The sequence below is a fragment of the Pteropus alecto genome, unplaced genomic scaffold (genome assembly GCF_000325575.1).
Source record: "Pteropus alecto unplaced genomic scaffold, ASM32557v1 scaffold117, whole genome shotgun sequence".
NCBI classification, from domain to species: Eukaryota; Metazoa; Chordata; class Mammalia; order Chiroptera; family Pteropodidae; genus Pteropus; species Pteropus alecto.
In genome coordinates this window covers 2,455,689-2,475,645 of record NW_006440642.1, presented here as the reverse complement: position 1 = coordinate 2,475,645, position 19,957 = coordinate 2,455,689, and the positions used below count along the sequence as shown (strand labels likewise).

Below are 19,957 nucleotides of genomic sequence, written 5' to 3'. Positions count from 1 at the left end.
TGTATGCTGAGGCTCAAGATCTCAAATGCCCAGAGAATAACAGCAAAACACCCATATTTAAAGCCAAAATTCTCTTGAAAATTTTATTAACATTTAATAACAATCATTCAACTTTTCTTCAGTCTTTATGAAGTTTTTGTTTTAAAGATGAAATTTATTTTTAAAGTTTTCATGTAAACCAGTCAGGCATGAATAAACTTTTATAATGAACTCTCAAATCTTTTTAAGATCTTTTTTCTTGAGATGACAGACAATAGCATTGCTATGATAGTATTGAGTTTTCTTTTTTATTCCAATAAACTGTTTTCAAGATTAATGATTATTAGCAAATCTTGATTTTTATTCTGCTAAAGCAAGATTTTTACATAATACTTTAAAACTTCTTTTCAATTTCCAATGAACTATTTTATACTAAAAAATTATTTGATACTAAGTCTTTTAATGCTCATATTCTAAAGGTAATCTTTAGTCCCAACCAAACTTGGTACTCTAAGATTTTTAAAAATTTTTTTAAATGATATTTCTATAATATGTATAATTTTAATCAGCAAGTTCTTCCTCCGCACTGAAATATGTGCTTTTCCTTATCCTTGGACATCTTGAAACATCTAATGTTTAGGAACCCCCCGAACTGGGTTTCCCTTTTGTTGTTGTTCTTCAGTTTTGGCTTGCTGGAAAGATATGGCCTCAATGAGGTTGTCAAGAGCAGGATCTTCCCCTTCGTCTTCACTTTCTTCTCCTTCAGTTTATTCTGGTTCAGGAATTTTCTTTTTTTCTTTCTTCTTTGGAAGTTCATGTTGTCTAAGTGTATTTTTAGGAGAGGCATAACTTAAATGTCCACTTTCCTCACTTAGATTTATCAAAGTGGTTTCATCTTCAGATGAACTCGGCTGCTCTTCCATTGCCAAAAGCAGTGCTTGCTTTTCTCACTCTACCAAATGACTGTGTTGTTTTTTGCCTTGATACACTTTGGTGCAGAGTCTTTATCCATAAGTAAAGTAACCTTCATTATAGTAACCTTTACAACTTTGCCATACTTGGAGACTATCTGGTCAGGGCAAAGGGCAAGTTGGATTCATACATTTTGGTTTTACTTAGGGCCAGTCTCCACTCATTTCTTCAGGTGGGGAGGCCAAGGAGATCAGAAGAGCTCTGCTCAGTTGGGGCTCAATCCCAGTTACTCCTCACCCTCGCAGATAAATTTCTCTATCTCTCCCTTCTTCTGCCTCCTTTTCTTTCTCCCTTCTCTACTCCTTCCTTCACTCCATTCTTCTCTTCCTCTCTCCTTCCTTCATTCTAACATATGTAATGTCATACTATACATGTTCGTTACCTAGCTATTTTCAGTTATATTTTGAGAATTAATTCCATTGGTAGTCCTCATTGTATTGCCCTTTTCTCTTTAGTTAGAACATACTGTTTGTTTGTGGAAATTCTCTAATATGTTAAACTAGTCTCCTATTGATATACATTTTGGTAATTTCCAGCCTTTTGCTACTGCAAACAATACAACTAGTGCATTTTTACAAAGGTCATTTTATCTTTGTCATCTAATATCTTATATTGAATATTCACCCATTAAGGAATATAAGCAGTTAAATACTGTAATGATAAACTTTGAAACAACCATTTGTTAGTGACTTTTCTTTCAAGCTCCTGGATTCATTTAAGCAATGAATAAACTCAAAAGGCAAACTGTTAAATAGCTGTAATAATACATAGATGTAATAAGATAGTTTTTCATTTCTTTGAATCCGTTTTCTCAATACTTGTCATGTAAGACCAAATATAGAAATACATGTTTGGTAAAATTCACCTGTGCATCTATCCAATCCAGGACTTTAGTTTGTGGGGAGTTTTTTGATTATGGATTTGATTTTGTTAGTAGTAATAGGTCGGTTCAGATTTTCTGTTTTCTTCTTCACTCAGGCGTGGGAGATTGTATGTTCCTAGGAATTTATCCCCAGAGGGCTCATGTGCCTGCCGAGACCACCCTTTGGGTGTGCCACTCATGAGGCTAATTAGGTGTTGCTCTGTTGTGGTCTGATGCCAGCCGCCAGGTGTGTTGATTCTGGGGCCCTTTGGGAGGGGCTTCTGTGCAGGCCAAGGTCAGCTACAGCCTGTGACTGCCTGGTGGTACCTGGTCCGAGGTACACAGTTATCCGTGGTTGGTTCCTGCTTGTGCCAGACCTGGACACACATGAGAGAGACCACTCGGCAAACTGAGTCCAGCTGCCACCAGTACTAGGCCTGGGTCAGCTTAGCAAAGAATCCAGGGTACTCCAAGGCCTGAGCCTGCCGGCTGGCTCCCTATTACCCTCAGCAGCTGAGCAGTCTTAGGTGGTACTCGAGTTGAGTGAGGCGAGGTCTCAGGAAGTCACCAGGGTGAATGAGTAGTGTTCCCCAGGTTAGTACAGATTTAGATTTGGTGCCAGTGCTCAGCCTGTGGCCATTAGCAAAAGTCAGATCACACTGAGGGTAGCTGCTGCCTGCCTCAGGCCACAAACTTCTGAGATTTGTTCAAGAAATACTATAGCTAGGGCTGGGGCTGGTTGCCCACCACCTGAATTGCCTCTGGTGGTGTGTGAGCAGAGGCCTGTTGATTGCTGCTGAAAGAGCCTTCTGCCGAGAGGGCTTGGTGTGGTTGGTTACCCAGCTTGGAATATACCTCTGGTAATTCGTGAGTTGGGTGGGCCGGTCCCAAGGAGTCACCACAGTGGAACAAGTGGATTTCACCAGACCAGTGCAGATTCACATTTGGCCATGTAGTGGGAGGGCTCAACACAAGCAAGTTAGAGTTGCCATCAGGCTGCATGGAAGGGAGGGCTCAACAGGGTCGATGACAGCTGAGCCTGCAGCCCTTGCCCTAAAGTCACACAGCTCAGTCTGTCTGTGTATGTGCCTGGTACCTCCTAAGCTGCTGTTCCTCCGCTGGAGCCCAGGGTGAGTGCCTGCAAGTGAGTGAGTCTGTGCGTGCACTCTTTAAGGGGACATCTGGGTTTCCAGGAGCCTTTTGCCTTCACCTGGATGGTCAGAATCCCCACTGATTTTCACAACCAGATTTTGTGGCGATTTCACTTCTCAGCACAGCAGCTCTGATCTGGGGAGCCTAGGTGTGGGGCTAGGGCTCCTCGCTCCTCAAAGGGAACCTCTGTGGCCACGATATCCCTCCCAATGCTCAACCGCAACATGTGGGTGCGGGGCCAACTGTTTTGCTTCTCCACCCCTCCTACCAGTCTTGCTGTGGCTTCTTTATATCCTTAGTTATAGGAGTCAGTTCAGCTGGTCTTCAGATTGTTCTCCAGGTTGATCATTCTATAATTTAGCTGTAATTTTAATGTGGTCATGGGAGGCGGCAAGCACAGTGTTTACTTACCATGCTATCTTGACTGGAACTCAATTACATTTTCTCTTAATGATATGGATTTTTTAATGCCATTCAGTTCATATATCCATGGATTAAGGCTAAAGGATTCAACGAATCGATTCTATTTATTTTATTTTTATTTTTAACCATAAATCTCATAACTGTTGTTTATTATTAAGGTGAACCTTGATTCTTATGATAGGCTTATTGGTCGGATTTCTGGTAGTGATCTCCATCACCAGGGTCTTCGAACTTTTTGGATTTGCAGTGAAGAAGGTCAGTTACCAGCAGGGTCTAGTCATAATGGGTGAGGATGTCTTTGATCTCCTTTGCAGCCTATCCACATGTTTTTGGTAATAGTCCATCAGGGCTTTCTAGATGGACTGGTAGAATGTGTAAATTTGGGCCCTGTTACCACCACCCTTCATATGGATACAGAGCCAGCTAATTGTTCCAGTATCCAGCTAATTGTTCCTTGCCTGGAAGCAGAAGAAGATCCAGTAGCTTGTATTGCAGCGTGTGTGGCGGTTGGATCATGTCCAGGGGGCACCCATTCATCTAATGAGGCAGTTGCCCTGTTTGCAGTTTGCCACAGCTCTAAGAATTTCTTGTGTCCTAAGCCTGAACCAAATGCAGAGGACCCTTAGATGGCATGGCTGAGGGCATACACAAGGGATCCTCATTGCAAGGCGCTGCAACCAGAATAAAAGCCCTGTTTTATATTTTATTACATACAAGTGCTGAGAAACGTTGTTAATATAAATAAGTAGATGGTAATAGAGTTTTGTCACTCAGAAATTCTTTGAACTTCTTTGTCATATGCCAAAAAGCCCTTAGTGCTTTAGCAGTTGATAACTGAAAAATTGGAAAACACTTTATATTTGCATAAGAATTTGATACTCATTAGTCATTCACTACTTTCTTAATACCTATACTAGTATTTTCCAGTTGTCTTTATGTTTAGTGCTTCAAAGATTTTGCCTGTCAGGGAAATATATCATGGTAATAATAGAGATATAGATTAGTTGTGAAATGAAAAGGCATTATTGTTAAAGGGGAGAAGGAGAGGTAACCTCTTATAACACAGGCAGAGCAGTTTTTGAAATTATCTGTAGAAGTCGAAAATCTTCTGATATCCTTAAACTCTGTCTATACACATGCACCTATTGAAAAATCTTTATGTACCTGTAGGGTACTGAACTCTCTCTGAGGTCTTGTACAAAGTGCTTTTTACTGCCTACCTTCAGATAATTATCTTTAATCTATGTACTATGATTTAAATAGAAAAAAACAGAACTGACTCTAAAGGTCTTTTTATTGAAAATGGCTTTATTTTGTGTCTGGATTATGTCTGCAATGAATGTAGAATATAGAATTCTTTAAAACTTGGTGAATTAGGAGTGTTGGCTTCTCTTATAATTCCTTTTCTAAAATTTTTCCCAGGTCAACGAATGGTCATTGAAGATAAGAAAGGAAATGAGAGTTGTTGACAGGCAAATAAGAGGTAAATTATCATTTTATGTCTCCTGTTTCTCACTCTCTTGGTGTATTTTGTATTAGTTCATAAACTGCATCTACATATTGTAAGGAATAGTTGATTCTTACATTATTTATAACTATCCTAATTATTTTGCTTTTTAGTCATTAAGAGAGACAAGACATAATGAACTCAAAGAAGTTTCATATTTTGTAAGAATTAAATCTTTCCTCTAGGCTGGAATAAGCTATTCAGGAGGGAAGGGCCATGTCCATTCATCTCTGATTCTCTAGAGCCCAGGTTAGTGTTGGAAACAAAGCAGGTGCTCACACACTGTGTGGTAGACAGTATATGGACTCCCAAAGATGTCTACATCCTAATTTCCAGAGTCTGTGAATAGGGACTTTGCAGATGTAATTAAATTAAAGATCTTAAGTGGAGAGATTCTCCTGGGTTATCTGGGTGAGCCCAAGGTAATCACAAAGGTCTTTTAAAAAGAGAGGCAATATGTTGAAGAAAAGTGAGAGAAAAGGAGATATGGAGATGTGACCACGGAACCAGATGTTGGCTTTGAAGATGGAGGCCATGAGCCAAAGAAGGCAGCTTACTTCTAAAAGCTAAAAAAGACACAGAAATAGATTCTTCTCTGAAGCCTCCAGAAGAAACACAGCCTTTCCAACACCTTGATTTTAGACTTCTGACCACCAGAATTGTAAAAGAATACATTTGTGGTGTTTTAAGTCATTAAAAATAGAGAACTGAAGAAATCTCTTCCTATTTATAAAGAATTGATTTTATGGAATTAAAATTAAACCATGCATAAGTAAGGAATGCGATTTCATTTTCACCATTCTAATTATCTATTTTAGCATGGCTATAAGTTGAGAAAAATAGTAAAGTAGATTGTTATTGAGTACCACTTATAATTAAGGTGACTTGCAAGGAGATAATGTTTATAGCTTTTATGGTTTTTAGCTTTCATGATTGGAGAAAAATTAGTACCATAAAGATATCCTAATGTTACTTCTTTAAAAAAAATAATTGGAGAGGGGAATTCCATTCCTAGCCATGATGGAGCAGTGGTTTTGGACTTGCACTCTGATTGTAAATAAAGAAGAAACCAAAGTCTGTGAAACATCTGTTTTCAAACGGACAACTGGCAATGCAGGATTTCAGTCACTGAGAGAATGGAAACAGAGCTCTATGTCCCTGATTTTCTGCCTGGAGAAACTTTATGGATCGTAGTACATGGATTCTAAGCAGAGAATGGGGTCTCACTGAGTTGAAGAAACAGAGATCAGGGTTCAGGGAGGCTGCAGTGGCAGGAATTTGTGGGGTCTAGAGTATCATTTTTTTTGGAAAGAGCTCCAAATGTTTGCATGGAGTCCCATTGAGTCTTGAGTTGAATACTAAGCTCTTCATTCTTAGAGTGAGATTTCAAGAGCTTGGGCAGATATAATTACTGAGGTCAGAACAACTACAAAGAAGCTATAAGCGAAACAATTCCCGGAGAATAAAGAATTGAGAGAAGGTAGAGTTCCAATCTCACACAGTAAAGAGACTTTGTTGAACATCTGAGACATTCATTAGAGACCCTAGGAGGGTCAGGCCTTAATATTAAGACTAAAATAGCCCTAGATTAAAGGCCACCATAAGCCCACACCAACAAAGCTTAAAAACAAGTCTTGAAAGCCGATCTCAGGCAACTTAACTCCCTGCCAAAATAAAGCTGAATGCTTTTAAAAGAAGGCCAAAAAATTTAGACACCCAACAATGAAACAGTCAAAGTATCCAGCATCCAATGAAAAATTACCAGGAAGAAGCAGGAACTTTCTCCAAAGTCAGGAGAAATATCAGGCAATATAAACAGACCCAGAAAAAAACAGATGATTGAATAAACAGACAAGGATTTTAAACCATTATTATAAATATATTGAAGAATTTAAAGGAAAACATAACATAATAAGGAGATTAAAAAAAACAATGGACCTTCTAGAGAGAGATCCGAAATAAAGTAAAATGAAATGAAAATTTAACTGGATGGGTTTAACAAGCAGGTTAGACACTGCAGAAAACAAGATCAGTGAAACTGAAGATAATAATACAGGTATGAAAAATTATAGTACAGAGGAAAAAAACAGTTTTTTAAATGAAGCTGTGGAACAGTATCAAGTGATCTAGTTTGTAATTTGAGTCTTAGGAGAGGCGTAAGGAAAGGATCTGGTAAAAAGAAAGCTGATGAAAACTGTAAACTGACAGATATAAGGAATTCAAAGAATTTCAAATAGTATCAACACAAAGAAAACCATACCAAGGTATATCATAAATTGATGAAAGTTAACAAATAAAGGGATAAAACAGTCTAAGAAAAAAGATATTAAATTCGGAAAACAATAAGAATGATTAAAAATTTTTTATCAGAAACATTGCAAACCAGAACATCTTTAAATGATGAAAAAAAACCATATACATTATCCTAGAATTCTATATCCAATGAAAATAGTAGTCAAAGGTGAAGGTGAAATAAACATTTTCATACAAAAGCCAAGAAAAGTTGTTGCCAGTGGATCTACAATAAAAGAAATATTAAAAGAAGTTGTAAGTTGACGGAAAGCCATACCAATACAAATTTGGATCTACCCAGAGGAATGAAGCATGCTGGAAATGGTAAGTATAGAAATTTAAATCATTTTTTTCTCTTCTTAAAATTTCTTTAGAAATGTATTGACTATAGTAAAAATAATGTGGGGCTTTTAACGTATGTAGAAGTAAACTTTATGATAGTGATAGCACAATTGATTTGTGTTATCCTTAGAAACCTCATAAATTCATCCACAGCTCTCTTGTTAAACGATCTTCAAACCCTATTATTTCTCATTCATAACAATTTATTAGTTAACTAACTAAAATCGTATCAGAAAAAGATTATGGGTTTTAGAGTCAATACTGGGTTTAAACCCTGTATTTGCTGTCAATCACCTATCCATAGTAAAATTTTTAAGTCTCATAGAATTTCTGTGCCTGTTAAATCTGTGAATGTATGTAATGTTTAGGACAGTATCTGCCATACAGTAGAGAGTTTACTACATTCATGGTGATAAAAAAAAGAGTACTTTAGATAAAAGATGACTTTGAAGTAATATAATTGCTTTAAATGTTATTTGCATCTGAGTATCATAGAAACACTTTTAGGGTATTTCATTTGGTTTTATATTAGCAGTCAAGGTGAACGGATTTTTAAAAATATTAATTCAAAAAGAGTACCTGCCAGACTATGATCTTACGAAGTCAGGATATTGGTTACCCTTGTTGGGGACATGGTGACTTAAGGGGGACATAAAAGGTCCTTATGAAATGTTTATAATATTCTCTTTTTTAATCTGGCTCCTGGTTACATGGGTGTACTTATTTGTGAAAATCTATATAGGTCTCTAGTTTTGTATAATTTTCTCTAAGTATGATATACTTCAATAAAAAGTTTAAAGTGAAAAACAATAGTAACATCAATAAAGCAAACTGTAACTACAGGTAGTCGTCATGTCGTGGAAGACTCGTCATAGTCTACATTTTTAGCTTTCAGTCAGATGTAACATATTTAGAGCACTCATGATAGGCAATATTGGAATAAATTTAGATCATTCATTTTGCCTCTCTCAGATGAAAGTAATTAGCTTGGGTTCTCCTCCTCCCTGTCCCCCAAATATAAGATAATGATACACATATTGATGCAGAAAATATAAATAAGAAAGTTTAAATTATGCTGAAATCCTACCACTCAGAGATAACTACCACAAATATTTTGGTGTTTGTCCTTCCAGGCATATTTCTGTCTGTACTTGTAGTTACACAGAATACTTGTTTACAAATGGATCATACTATACTTACTGTTGCTTTATTTATTGTTATAGTAAAGTATACATATATAAAATTGACCATTTGAACCATTTTTAAGTATACAGCTCAGTGACATTAAATCTATTTACACTGCTGTGTAACCATCACCACTATTTATCTCCAGAACTTTTCATTCATCCCATAAGGAGATGCTGTACCATTAAACAATAACTTTCCATTTCCCCTCCACTATATTTCCAGGTAATCACTGTTCTACTTTCTGTCTCTATGTATGATTTAACTACTCTAGATACCTCATATAAGTGGAATTAAACAATATTTTTCCCTTTGTGTCTGTTTTTTGTTTGTTTGTTTTTTTAATTTTCAAAATTCACCCATGTCATAGCATGTATCAGAATTTTCTTTTTAAGACTGGAGAATATTCCATTTTATGTATATACCTCATTTTGTTTATTCATCTATCAGTGGACATGTGGGTGGTTTTCACCTTTTGGCTACTGTGAATATGCTGTTATGAACATGATTGTACAAATATCTTTTTGAGTCCCTACTTTAAATTCTTTTGTGTATATACCCAAAAGTGTAATTTCTGGGTGAAATGGTAATGCAATATTTAAATTTTGAGGAACCACCATAGTGTTTTCCACAGGGCTACTCCATTTAACATTTCTAACATTAAGGATTAAGATTCAAAGCAACCACATATACAGGAGAATATAGAAGGTCACTCACTGTGCATGCCCAGGGAAAGATGCAGACTCTGAAAAGACCTGAGAAGACTTTATGTTTACCCCTCAGGCTGATCCTCAGCACAGACACCCTACAATAAAATCCCAAACTCAACAAACTCTGGGGACATGGGAGAATTTGATTTCCAGAGTTACCGTGTTATAAGATTCAAATGTCCATTTTCAACAACAAAAAAATCACAGAGTATACAGTGAAACAGGAAAGTACCACCCATTCAACGGAAAATGTTCCTGAGAAACACCAAATGACAAATTTTCTAAACAAAGAATTTAAAACAATTGTGTTAAAGATGTGCAAAGAGGTAAAGTCAGATGTGGACAAAATCAAGAAAATTATGTGTGAGAAAATGGAAATATCAATAAAAAAAAAAATAGACATGAAAAGAAACCAGAAAGAAATTTTGCAGCTGAAAAGAAGAATAATTGAAATGAAAAACTTAACAGTAGTTACTGGAAAGCAGTTTTGAGCAAGCAGAAGATTCAGTGAACTTGAAAATAGTCCCATTGAAAAAATCAGATCTGAGGAACAAAAGGAAAAAAATGTGAAGTAAACAGAGCCAAAGGGACCTGTAGGACACCCTTAAGAAGACCAGCATACACAATGTGGGAGACCCAGAAGGAGAGTAGAGAGAGAAAGGGACAGAGAGATTATTCCAAAAAATAATGACAATTTTCCAAATTTCAAGAAAGACGTGAATATAATCATCCGAGAAGCTCCACACCCATGTAGGATAAACTCAAAGAGACCCATGCCAAGGCACATTCTAATCAAACTATAGAAAGACAGACTATTTAAAGCAGCAAGAAAGAAATGATTTATCACATGCAAGGAATCTTTGATAAGATTTTTTAGCGGATTTCTCATCAGAAATGTGGGCTAGAAGTCAATGGTTTAATATATTCAAATGCTGAAATAGAAACCTATCAACCTAAAATCCTGTTTCCAACAAAATGAGGGAGATATTAAGACATTGTCAGATAAAGAAAAATTATGGAAGTTTGTTACTGCTAGACCTGCCTGGCAAGAAATGCTAAAGGTGTCTTTCAGCCTGAAATGAAAGGACAATAGACAAGAACTTGAAGCTATATGGAAAAAGAAATATCTCTGTTAAAGGTAAATACATGGGCAATTAGAAAAACTAGTATTGTCCTAACTTTGGTTTGTAACTCTATTTTTTAATTTCCACATGATTTAGGAGACTTATGCTTAAAAAAATTATTAGGCAATGTTTTTGAACACATGGTTTATAAAGATGTACTTCTGTGAAATTAGTAAATGAATGGGGGTGAGGACAGAGTTGTATAGAAGTAAAGTTTTTGTATGCTGTTGAGGTTAAGCTCATATAATTCAAATTAGTGTCATAACTTTAGGATATTACATGTAATCCCCATGGTAACTACAAAGAAAATAATTATAGATTATACACAAAAGCAAATGAGAAGAGACTTGAAAATTTTTCACTACAAAAAAGAAACAAGGAAACAAAAGAAGACATTAATGTAGGAAATGAAGGCAGAAAACCTATAAGGCCTACAGAAAAAAAATGACAGAATAGCAGAAGTAAGCTCCTCCTTATCAGTAATGACCAAATATAAGTGGATTAAACTATCCAATTAAAAGATAGTGCGTGGCAGAATGAAATTTTTTTAAAGACTTAAAGTCTCTAGAAGAGACTCTTTAAATCCAATGATACAAATAGGTTGAAAATTAAAGGATGAAAAAAGATATTGAATGGAAATAGTAATCAAAAGAGTAGAGGTTGCTATACTAATATAAGACAAATCAATAAGATAAATCTTTATAGCAAAAAAGGTTATAAGAATCAAGGACATTATATACTAATAATTTTAATACAAGAGGATAACAATTATACACATGCATTTCATAACATTGTCAAAATATATGCGACAAACATTGATAGCATTAAAGGAAGAAATAGTTCTACAGTAATATTTGCAGATTTTTAATAACCCACTCAAAAATAGATGTAATAATCAAAAGATAAATAAGGAAGTAGAAGACTTGAACAGCACCGTAAGTCAACCAGATCTAATAGACATATTGAGAATTCTCTACCCCCAAACAGCAAAGTACAAATTATTCTTAAATGCACGTGGAACATCCTCCAGGACCATAAGGTGTCTTCTGACCACAACAAGGATTGGTTAGAAATCAGTAACAGAACACGAAATTTTACAAATATGTGGAAATGAAACAACACACTCTTAAAAAAAAAAATAGGTCAAAGAAATCACAAGGGAAATTTGAACATAGAGATGAGTGAAAACTACAACACAGTATTTCAACAAAAGCAGTGCTCAGATAGAAATTATAGCTGTATGACCACATTGAAAAAGAAGAAAGATCTCAGCTATTATAAATTGTGCTGCCATGAATATAGGAGTGCAAAGATCTTTATGAATTATTGTTTTGGTTTCCTTTGAATAAATACCCAGAAGCACAATTGCTGAGTCAAAAAGTATATCCATTTTTTAATTTTTGCGGGACCTCCAGACTTTTCCATAGTGGCTGTACCAGTTTGCAATCATATCAACAGTGTATGAGGGTTCCATTTTCTCCACATCCTCACCAACACTTGTTCCTTGATTTATTGATAGCCATTCTGACAGGTGTGAGGTGATATCTCATTGTGATTTTAATTTGCATTTCTCTGATGATTAGTGACCTAGAGCATGTTTTTGTGTATCTATTGGCCATCTCTATTTCCTCTTTGGAGAACTATCTCTTCAGGTCTTCTGCCCATTTTTTAATTGAATTGTTTTTTTGTTGTTGAGATATATCAGTTCTTTCTATATTTTGGATATATGTGGAATATCTTCTCCCATTCAGTCAGTTGTCTTTCATTTTGTTGATGGTTTCCTTTGCTGTACAAAAGCTTTTTAATTTGACGTAGTCCCATTTGTTTATTTTTTTCCTTTGTTTCCCTTGCCCGAGTTGATATGTCTGAAAAGAAATTACTAGTAACAGTATCAGAGAGATTATTGCTTATGTTTTCTTCTAGAAGTCTTATGGTTTTGGGTCTTACATTTAAGTCTTTAATCCATTTGGAGTCTATTCTTGTATATGGTGTAAGAAGGTGGTCCAGTTTCTTTTTTTTTCATGTATCTATCTGTCCAATTTTCCCAATACCATTTATTGAAGAGACTGTCTTTACCCCCTTGTATATTCTTGCCTCCTTTGTCATATTAAGTGAGTGTATAGGCATTTTACAGTAGCCAAGATATGGAAGCAACCTAAATGCCCTTCAGCAAATGATTGGATAAAGAAGTTATGGTTCATACATACAATGGAATATTACCAGCCATTAAAAAAATGAAATCCTACCATTCACAATGACATGGATGGACCTAGAGATTATTATGCTGAATGAAATAAGTCAGATGGAGAGAGATAAATACTATACAATTTCAATTATATGTGGAATCTAAGGAACAAAAAGAACAAGCTAATCAGAAACAGGCTCACAAATGTAGAGGGCAGTCTGGTGATGGCGAGAGGGGAGGAAGTTGGAGGGCTGGGAGAAAGGAGTAAAGGGTTAAAGAAGTACAAATTAGTAGTTGATAGATGGACATGGAGATGGTGAGTACAGCATAGAGAATGCAGTTAGCATTAATGTAATGGCTATTTGGAGAGCCAGAAGAGAAAAAGAGCAATCGGGGATCGTTTCATAAACTATATAAATGTCTAACCAATGTACTGTATACTTGAAACTAATAGTAAAATAAAATTTAAAAAATAAAGAAGAAAGATATCAAATCAACCTAACTTTACAACTTACGGAACTAGAAAAAGAAGAGCAAACTCAACCTAAAGGTAGCAATAGAAAGGAAATAATACATATTAGAGCAGAGATAAAATAGAGAATAGAAAAACAATGGAGAAAAGTCAAAGGAACCAAAAGTGAGTTCTTCAAAAAGATCAACAAAATTGACAGACTTTTAGCTAGATCAACCAAGGGCAGGGCACCGTTCTCAGATTCCTAAAATCAAATGAAAATGGGAGCATATTTGATTACTAACAATTCTACAGAAATAAAAACTGTTATAAAAGAGTACTATGAACAATTGTATACCAATGAATTGAATAACCTAGATACAGTAAATTCTTAGAAATACAAAATCTATAAAGATTGAAACATGAATAGAAAATCTGAGCTAGTCTGGTGATTGAATCAGTAATCAAAAATCTACTGACAGAAAAAGGAGTCCTCTTACACTGCTAGTGGAATTGCAAATTGGTATAGCCACTATGGAAAACAGTATGTAGGTTCCTCAAAAACTAAGAATTGATCTACCATATGATCCAGCAATCCCTCTGCTTGATATTTCCCCCAAAGACTGAAAACTCATCTGAAAAGATATTTGCACACCAGTGTTCATAGCAGTATTATTCACAATGGCCAGGATGTGTCCTACGATAGATGATTGGCTAAAGAAGCTGTGGCACATATATACAATGGAATATTACTCAGCCATAAGAAGAGATGAGATACTGCCATTTGCAACAACATGGATGGACCTCAAGATAATCATGCTAAGCGAAATGAGCCAGACAGAAAAAGTTGAAAATCCCATGATATCACTTATATGTGGGATATAAACAAGAATTAGCTGAAGAAATTACTAAAATTTTCAGATTTTTTGGATCATACTCACAGATTCTGATTTAGAAGGTTCATGAGGCCAGACCTAGGAATATCATTTGTAAAACGTCACTCTTTCAATAGTTAAAAAGGCAAAGTTTCCTTTCTCCAAAGCAAGATTTTAGAAGTGCCCTAAAAACGCAGAAAAGGTTATCTTCAGATAAAGTGATCTCTCACGTCGGACAATAAATCAAAATTAAAATAGAAAACAATCTTAGCAAACAAATGATGCTCTCTGCATGTTAATTTATTTTATATTATAGTAATAATTTACAGGTAACTTTTTTCATTCTTTAAAATCAAGACCAATAATTCTCTCTGAACTATTGTACTTACCAATTAAAAATCCCTAAGTCCAAACTCGTGTGGTTTATAAGAACAATGGCAGCGTTCCTCAGTGTATAGGGTAATTTTAAATCTCTTGAATAATGAGCTGTTAACTAGAACTGCTCATTCACCATTTCCTTGGCCATTGTTATAAAATCGTTTTCATTTTTTATAGTCTATAAACATGAATTTCTGGATTTTAAATTATGCTTTTTCTCTGTTTTTGCATATCAGGAGGTGGACTGTTAGTCCTTTATAGTTCTTTATAAAATCAACTCTTTATTCTTCAATATAAAGCAACTCAAAAAACGTATTTTTAAATATGAACTGTATAAAATTTTTGCATTGTCATTTGTTACAAGACCAATTCATGTTAATGAGCAAAGGGTGAATTTTTTACTTTAATAGGGAACTGATAAGATTACTTTCTTCATTCAGAGGATTTGAATTTTTTTTAAAAATGTTAAGATACTTATGTGTATAGTATTCTTATTTTGGATTTGATGTATTAAGTTTAAAACAATTGAAAATGACTCAATATTTTTTCTAAAAGCAAAATATCAACTTGTTCAAGAGGTTAATAAAAATATGTTAGGTACATTGGCCTCTTCTGTGTATAAAAATAAAATTTTGAATTTGATTTTATAGAAAATGCATTGTAAAATATATGAATTCTTAAAAATGAACATAAGTGTGGCATTAAATTATGCAAAGTTTAATAATTAACGTTGATACATTTCCATTTTAAATAAATACTAACGGTAAAGAAAAATCTCCTGACAAAGAAAAGCCCTAGTCCCGATGTATTTACTGCTAATTTCTATCAAACATTTAAAGAACTAGTATCAATTCTCAGACTTTTCAAAAAAATTAAAGAGAAGGGCTATTTGATGAAGCGAATGCATTTTTCATGTGAGGATATAAATTGGGGGAGGAAGTAGAGATAGAATGCTATGGATTGAATGTTTGTGTGTCCCCAAATTTCATTTGTTGAAACCCCAGTCCCAATGTGATAGTATTTGGAGGTGAGACCTTTAGGAGGTAATTAGGTCATGAGGGTGTAGCCCTCATTAATGTGATTAATGGCCTTACAAGTAGAGACTCGAGAGGTGATCTCTCTCTCAGCCATGTGAGTGTACAGCAAGAAGCCATCCATTTGCAAACCAGACAGCGGGTTCTCACCAGGAACCAGATTGGTTGTTGGCACCTTGATCTTTGATTTCCAAGCCTCTAGAACTGTGAGAAATAAATTTATGTTGTTTAAGGCACCCAGTGTATGGTAATGTGACCATATACACAAAAGATTTGAAAGCAGAGTCTTGAGATATTTGTATACTCAAGTTCATAACAGCATATTCACAGTTGCTAAAGTTTGAAAGCAGTGCAAGTATTTATTGATGGATGAATAGATAAACAACATTTGGTATATACATGCAGTGGAATATTATTCAGCCTTAAGAAGGAAGGAACTTTTGATACATGCTGGATGAACATTGAGGACATTATGCCAAGTGAAATAAGCTAGTCACACACACAAATACTGTATAATTCCACTTATATAAGGTATCTAAAGTAGCCAAATTCATAAAAACAAAAAGTGGTCACCAGGGGCTATTGGGAAGAGGGAGTGGGGAGTTATGGTTTAGTGGGTTTGAGTTTCAGTTTTGAAAGCTGTCAAGAGTTCTGGAGATGGTGGTGGTGGTTCACAGCAGTACGAATGTACTTAATACCACTGAACTGTGTACTTAAAAATGGTTATATGTGTTTTACCACAATAAAAATAATCTTGACTGTTCATAACACGTAATATAAACATATCTTACCTCTAGTTGATGCTGTTATGATACTTTTAATATGTTCAAGTTTTCCTTATTGTAGATTTTTATAAATCATTAATGACTACAGAGATCGTACTCCCATAATTGTGGCAGTATTACTTATTCATTATTAGAGCAAGCTCTGGAATGCATTTACAGACTTTTTAAAGTTTCTTAGTACTAATATCAACAAATACTAGAATGGGCTCTGTCTACGGCCATGCAACTCTGAACGTGCCTGATCTCGTCTGATCTTGGAAGCTAAGCAGGATTGGGCCTGGTTAGTACTTGGATGGGAGACCACCTAGGAATGAATACCAGGTGCGGTAGGCTATAAAAAAAAAAAAAGAAAAAGAATGGGCTCACTAAAGCAGTTTTGAAATTTTGTCTTAGTATAATAAGATTTACTTTTCACTCTTAAATTACTTCTATGTTGTATCTGGAAATGACAAATACCTACCCCATTAATTATTTTCATTTCATTTATATCCTCCTGTTTTCCTATTTAATAGACACATTTGGATAACAATAAGAACAGATTTGAGTACCAATAAATCTGGCTTACCTTTAATATTTTGGTGTCTTCTGTTATGCTTTAAATTTAGATATTCAAAGAGAAGAAGAAAAAGTAAAACGATCTGTGAAAGATGCTGCCAAGAAGGGTCAGAAGGATGTCTGCGTGGTTCTGGCCAAGGAAGTGATCAGATCAAAGAAGGCTGTGAGCAAGCTCTATGCATCCAAAGCTCACATGAACTCTGTGCTCATGGGAATGAAAAACCAGCTGGGTAAGATGACCATTATCTCACAGCCACCTCATTAATGCTGATGTTCTTGCTACTGTTATCAGTACTGGTTTGCATGAATAGCAAGAACAATCTTAGCTCCTGTTTTATTTTTCATCATTGCCTTAGTTGGAGTGTGTTATAAAATGCAAAATATTAATGTCATTATTTTATTATTTATTTTCTTAAGCCAATGTTGTTGAAGTAACGGTAAAATCTACATATAAATCTGCTTTGTTTAAAAGTTAGAACATATTTCCTCACGTGAATAGTGTTATAGTGACCTGAGAGTTGAGTCATAGGAGTGAAATGTGGGCCTTTGTGTTAGAGCAGCGTCCCCAGGGACTTTGGCACCAGAGACTATAAGAATCTAATGCCTGATGATCTGAGATGGAGCTGAGGCGGTGATGCTAGCGCTGGAGAGCAGCTGCAAATACAGGTGAAGATTCCCTGAGAGCCTGCCGCTCCCCTCCTGCTGTGTGGCCTGGTTCCTAACAGGCCACAGACCAGTACCAGTCCATAGCCCAGGAGTTGGGGGCCCCTGTGTTAGAGGAAGGATGAAGAAGAGAGTTTGCTCTGGCCTAGCCCCAGAACCTCCCTAGGCAAAATTTTTAAATGGTCTAAGTTTGGCCTTGGCTTTCACACACATCCTTTTTTGCCTTATCTCTGGCTCTCTACCTAATGCTTCCTCACATCTTAGAAATCTGCAGTCTGTATAGTGAGTATTCAACCACATGTGAACTACCAATTTATTTTTTAAACTAAAAATAAATATAATTTAGTTTCTTTTCAGTGCCCAATATACTGCCGTTTGTGCTCTTTCACAGGTGTCTGTTTCCAAGTCAGTGACAGCTTGGATCATAGGTTAAATTTTATATCCAGTTGGTTTATTTTCTTTCTTTATTTCTGGTAAATGAAGAAGTTCTAATTCAGAATTATAGTTGTCGAGAATGGCAGCAAGTGACTGTCAGAATTTTAGACTGAGTATAGACTCAGAAATTACAGAGAATTTTTTCACTAAAAAATATTTTCAACCCTTTCTATGAGATAACTACATTGATGAGTATATCTCACTTGAAAGTTAAAAGACGACTGAATATTTTACCTTAGAGGCTGGTGCCAAATTACTATCTACTCTATCATTTGGTTGTATTTGGCTTTGAAAGTATTTCTTTATGTTCAGTTTTTTACTTTGATGTGGTTTTTAAATATGCGTAATAATAAGTATATCATCAGGTTCTGCCTCCAGATACCAAAGAAAATAATCATAGTTTTTTGGAAAGAGTAAAAAAATAAGACTGACAGACCATTCATACCTCATCTTAACTTTTATAAACTCTTATTTCCGCCCTAAAGTAATATATTTAGGCTCTTTAAATACTGGATATACCACCTAGATATATGCCTTTTGAACAAGCCAAGTGTTCAGTACCATGAAGAAATAGTTTAATCTTATTTGTCATTTCGAAAGTTCAAGTAAATACTCTTGCCCTTTTTAGCCAACTTTGAAAATTTTATGTTTATTCTCTATTTTTTATACAACATGCTGAAAAGATTCATGTTCAGATGACCATGATAAGCTTATTTAAAAATTTTTCACTGTTTCTTTCCTGAATCAGTATCAGAAAACATATTGCTTATTCTGCCTTCCCCGCCCCCCCCACCCCATGAATAAAACATTGTATGCACAGACTTTTTTCCTCAATTGCAAATATGAAAATACACAGGATAATACACAGGATAATGCTATGTACTTATCACCCAGAACCAATACATTTTGACATTTTGTTATATTTTCCTCAGTTTTTATATTATAAAAGATTTAAAACATGATTACTAAACTTGAAGCTCCTTTAATATGCTTTCTTCTAAACCTCCCCAGAGGAAACCACTATCATGAATCTTAAAATTTGTATAAATGGTATTGTACATATGTTCTGTATCTTTTTTCATTAATTATTGTATATTTTGAAATATAATGACTAATACATATTAACTACTGGATGGTATTCCATCACATGGATAAATCACATTTTACTTTTCTCTTCCCCTATTGATGGACATGTAGGCTGTTTTCAGTTTTTGCTATTACTAACAGTGCTGCTGTGTATATCTTTACATTCTTGCCCATGTGTAATGGTTTATTTAGGAAAGTTATATACTCAGAAGTGGAATAGTTGGATTTAAATTGTTCTCAAATTGCAATATTGCTGTCCAAAGAGGTGTTACTAATTTATATTTCCACCAGCAGCATATGAGAATTCTTTTTCCATACCTTTTGAGCAACCCTTGATATTGTCACACTTAGTTTTGAAGAGTGTTATCTTATTTTAACATTTCTGTGGGAATTAGTGAACTTGATCATTCTTTTCTGTTCCTCTTTTCTTTATGTGTACCAATTCCAAAAAAATCTTTTCAAGCAATTATAGCTAACAAATAAGCTACGTGAAAAAATCTCTTTTCCCATAGCATGTACTTTCAGTAGTAAACATAACAAAACCTCTCTTTTGTACTGCACATAAGAGCCTATTATCCAATATATTGTTATTTCAAATATATATTATTTTGTGGTTTTATCACAACTGAAAACAAAACATCTGCTGTATGATCTTTAAGTGCTCTGAGGCTCTCGGTTCTAGATCCTCTAGATCTTTCCATCTTCACTCTCTCCTCCTGGGTCACCTCACCTAACTTCATGCCTTCAAATGCTTATTGATTCTGGATTAAATGTAGGCTTCAGGAGAGCTTCTCCAGTCTCCTCTGGAGATTAAGCTACAAAAAGCAAAATGTTAATACATTTGGAAACTACATTTCTTTTAGCTCCTATTATATGCCATAACATTGCTGGGCACTGGAAATAAAATAGTGAACAGTACAGGCACAGTCATTGCCCTCTAGGTATGGGGTGAAAAGCAAATA

At 35.2% G+C, this 19,957-nt stretch overlaps 1 protein-coding gene and 2 pseudogenes across 2 annotated transcripts in view; 2 read left to right on the top strand and 1 right to left on the bottom strand.

Annotated features, from left to right (window-relative positions):
• The window catches only part of LOC102882656 (charged multivesicular body protein 3), a 98,846-nt gene that overhangs the window by 50,709 nt on the left and 28,180 nt on the right, over positions 1–19,957 (top strand). For both annotated transcript variants that reach the window (XM_006917718.3, XM_006917716.3), the window contains 2 exons: positions 4,811–4,871; positions 16,862–17,041. In XM_006917718.3, the coding sequence (XP_006917780.1) occupies positions 4,811–4,871; positions 16,862–17,041 (241 nt within the window). The remainder of the gene's footprint in view (positions 1–4,810; positions 4,872–16,861; positions 17,042–19,957) is intronic.
• LOC112484535 lies at positions 541–2,202 on the bottom strand (annotated as a pseudogene).
• Positions 16,467–16,589, top strand: LOC112484557 (annotated as a pseudogene).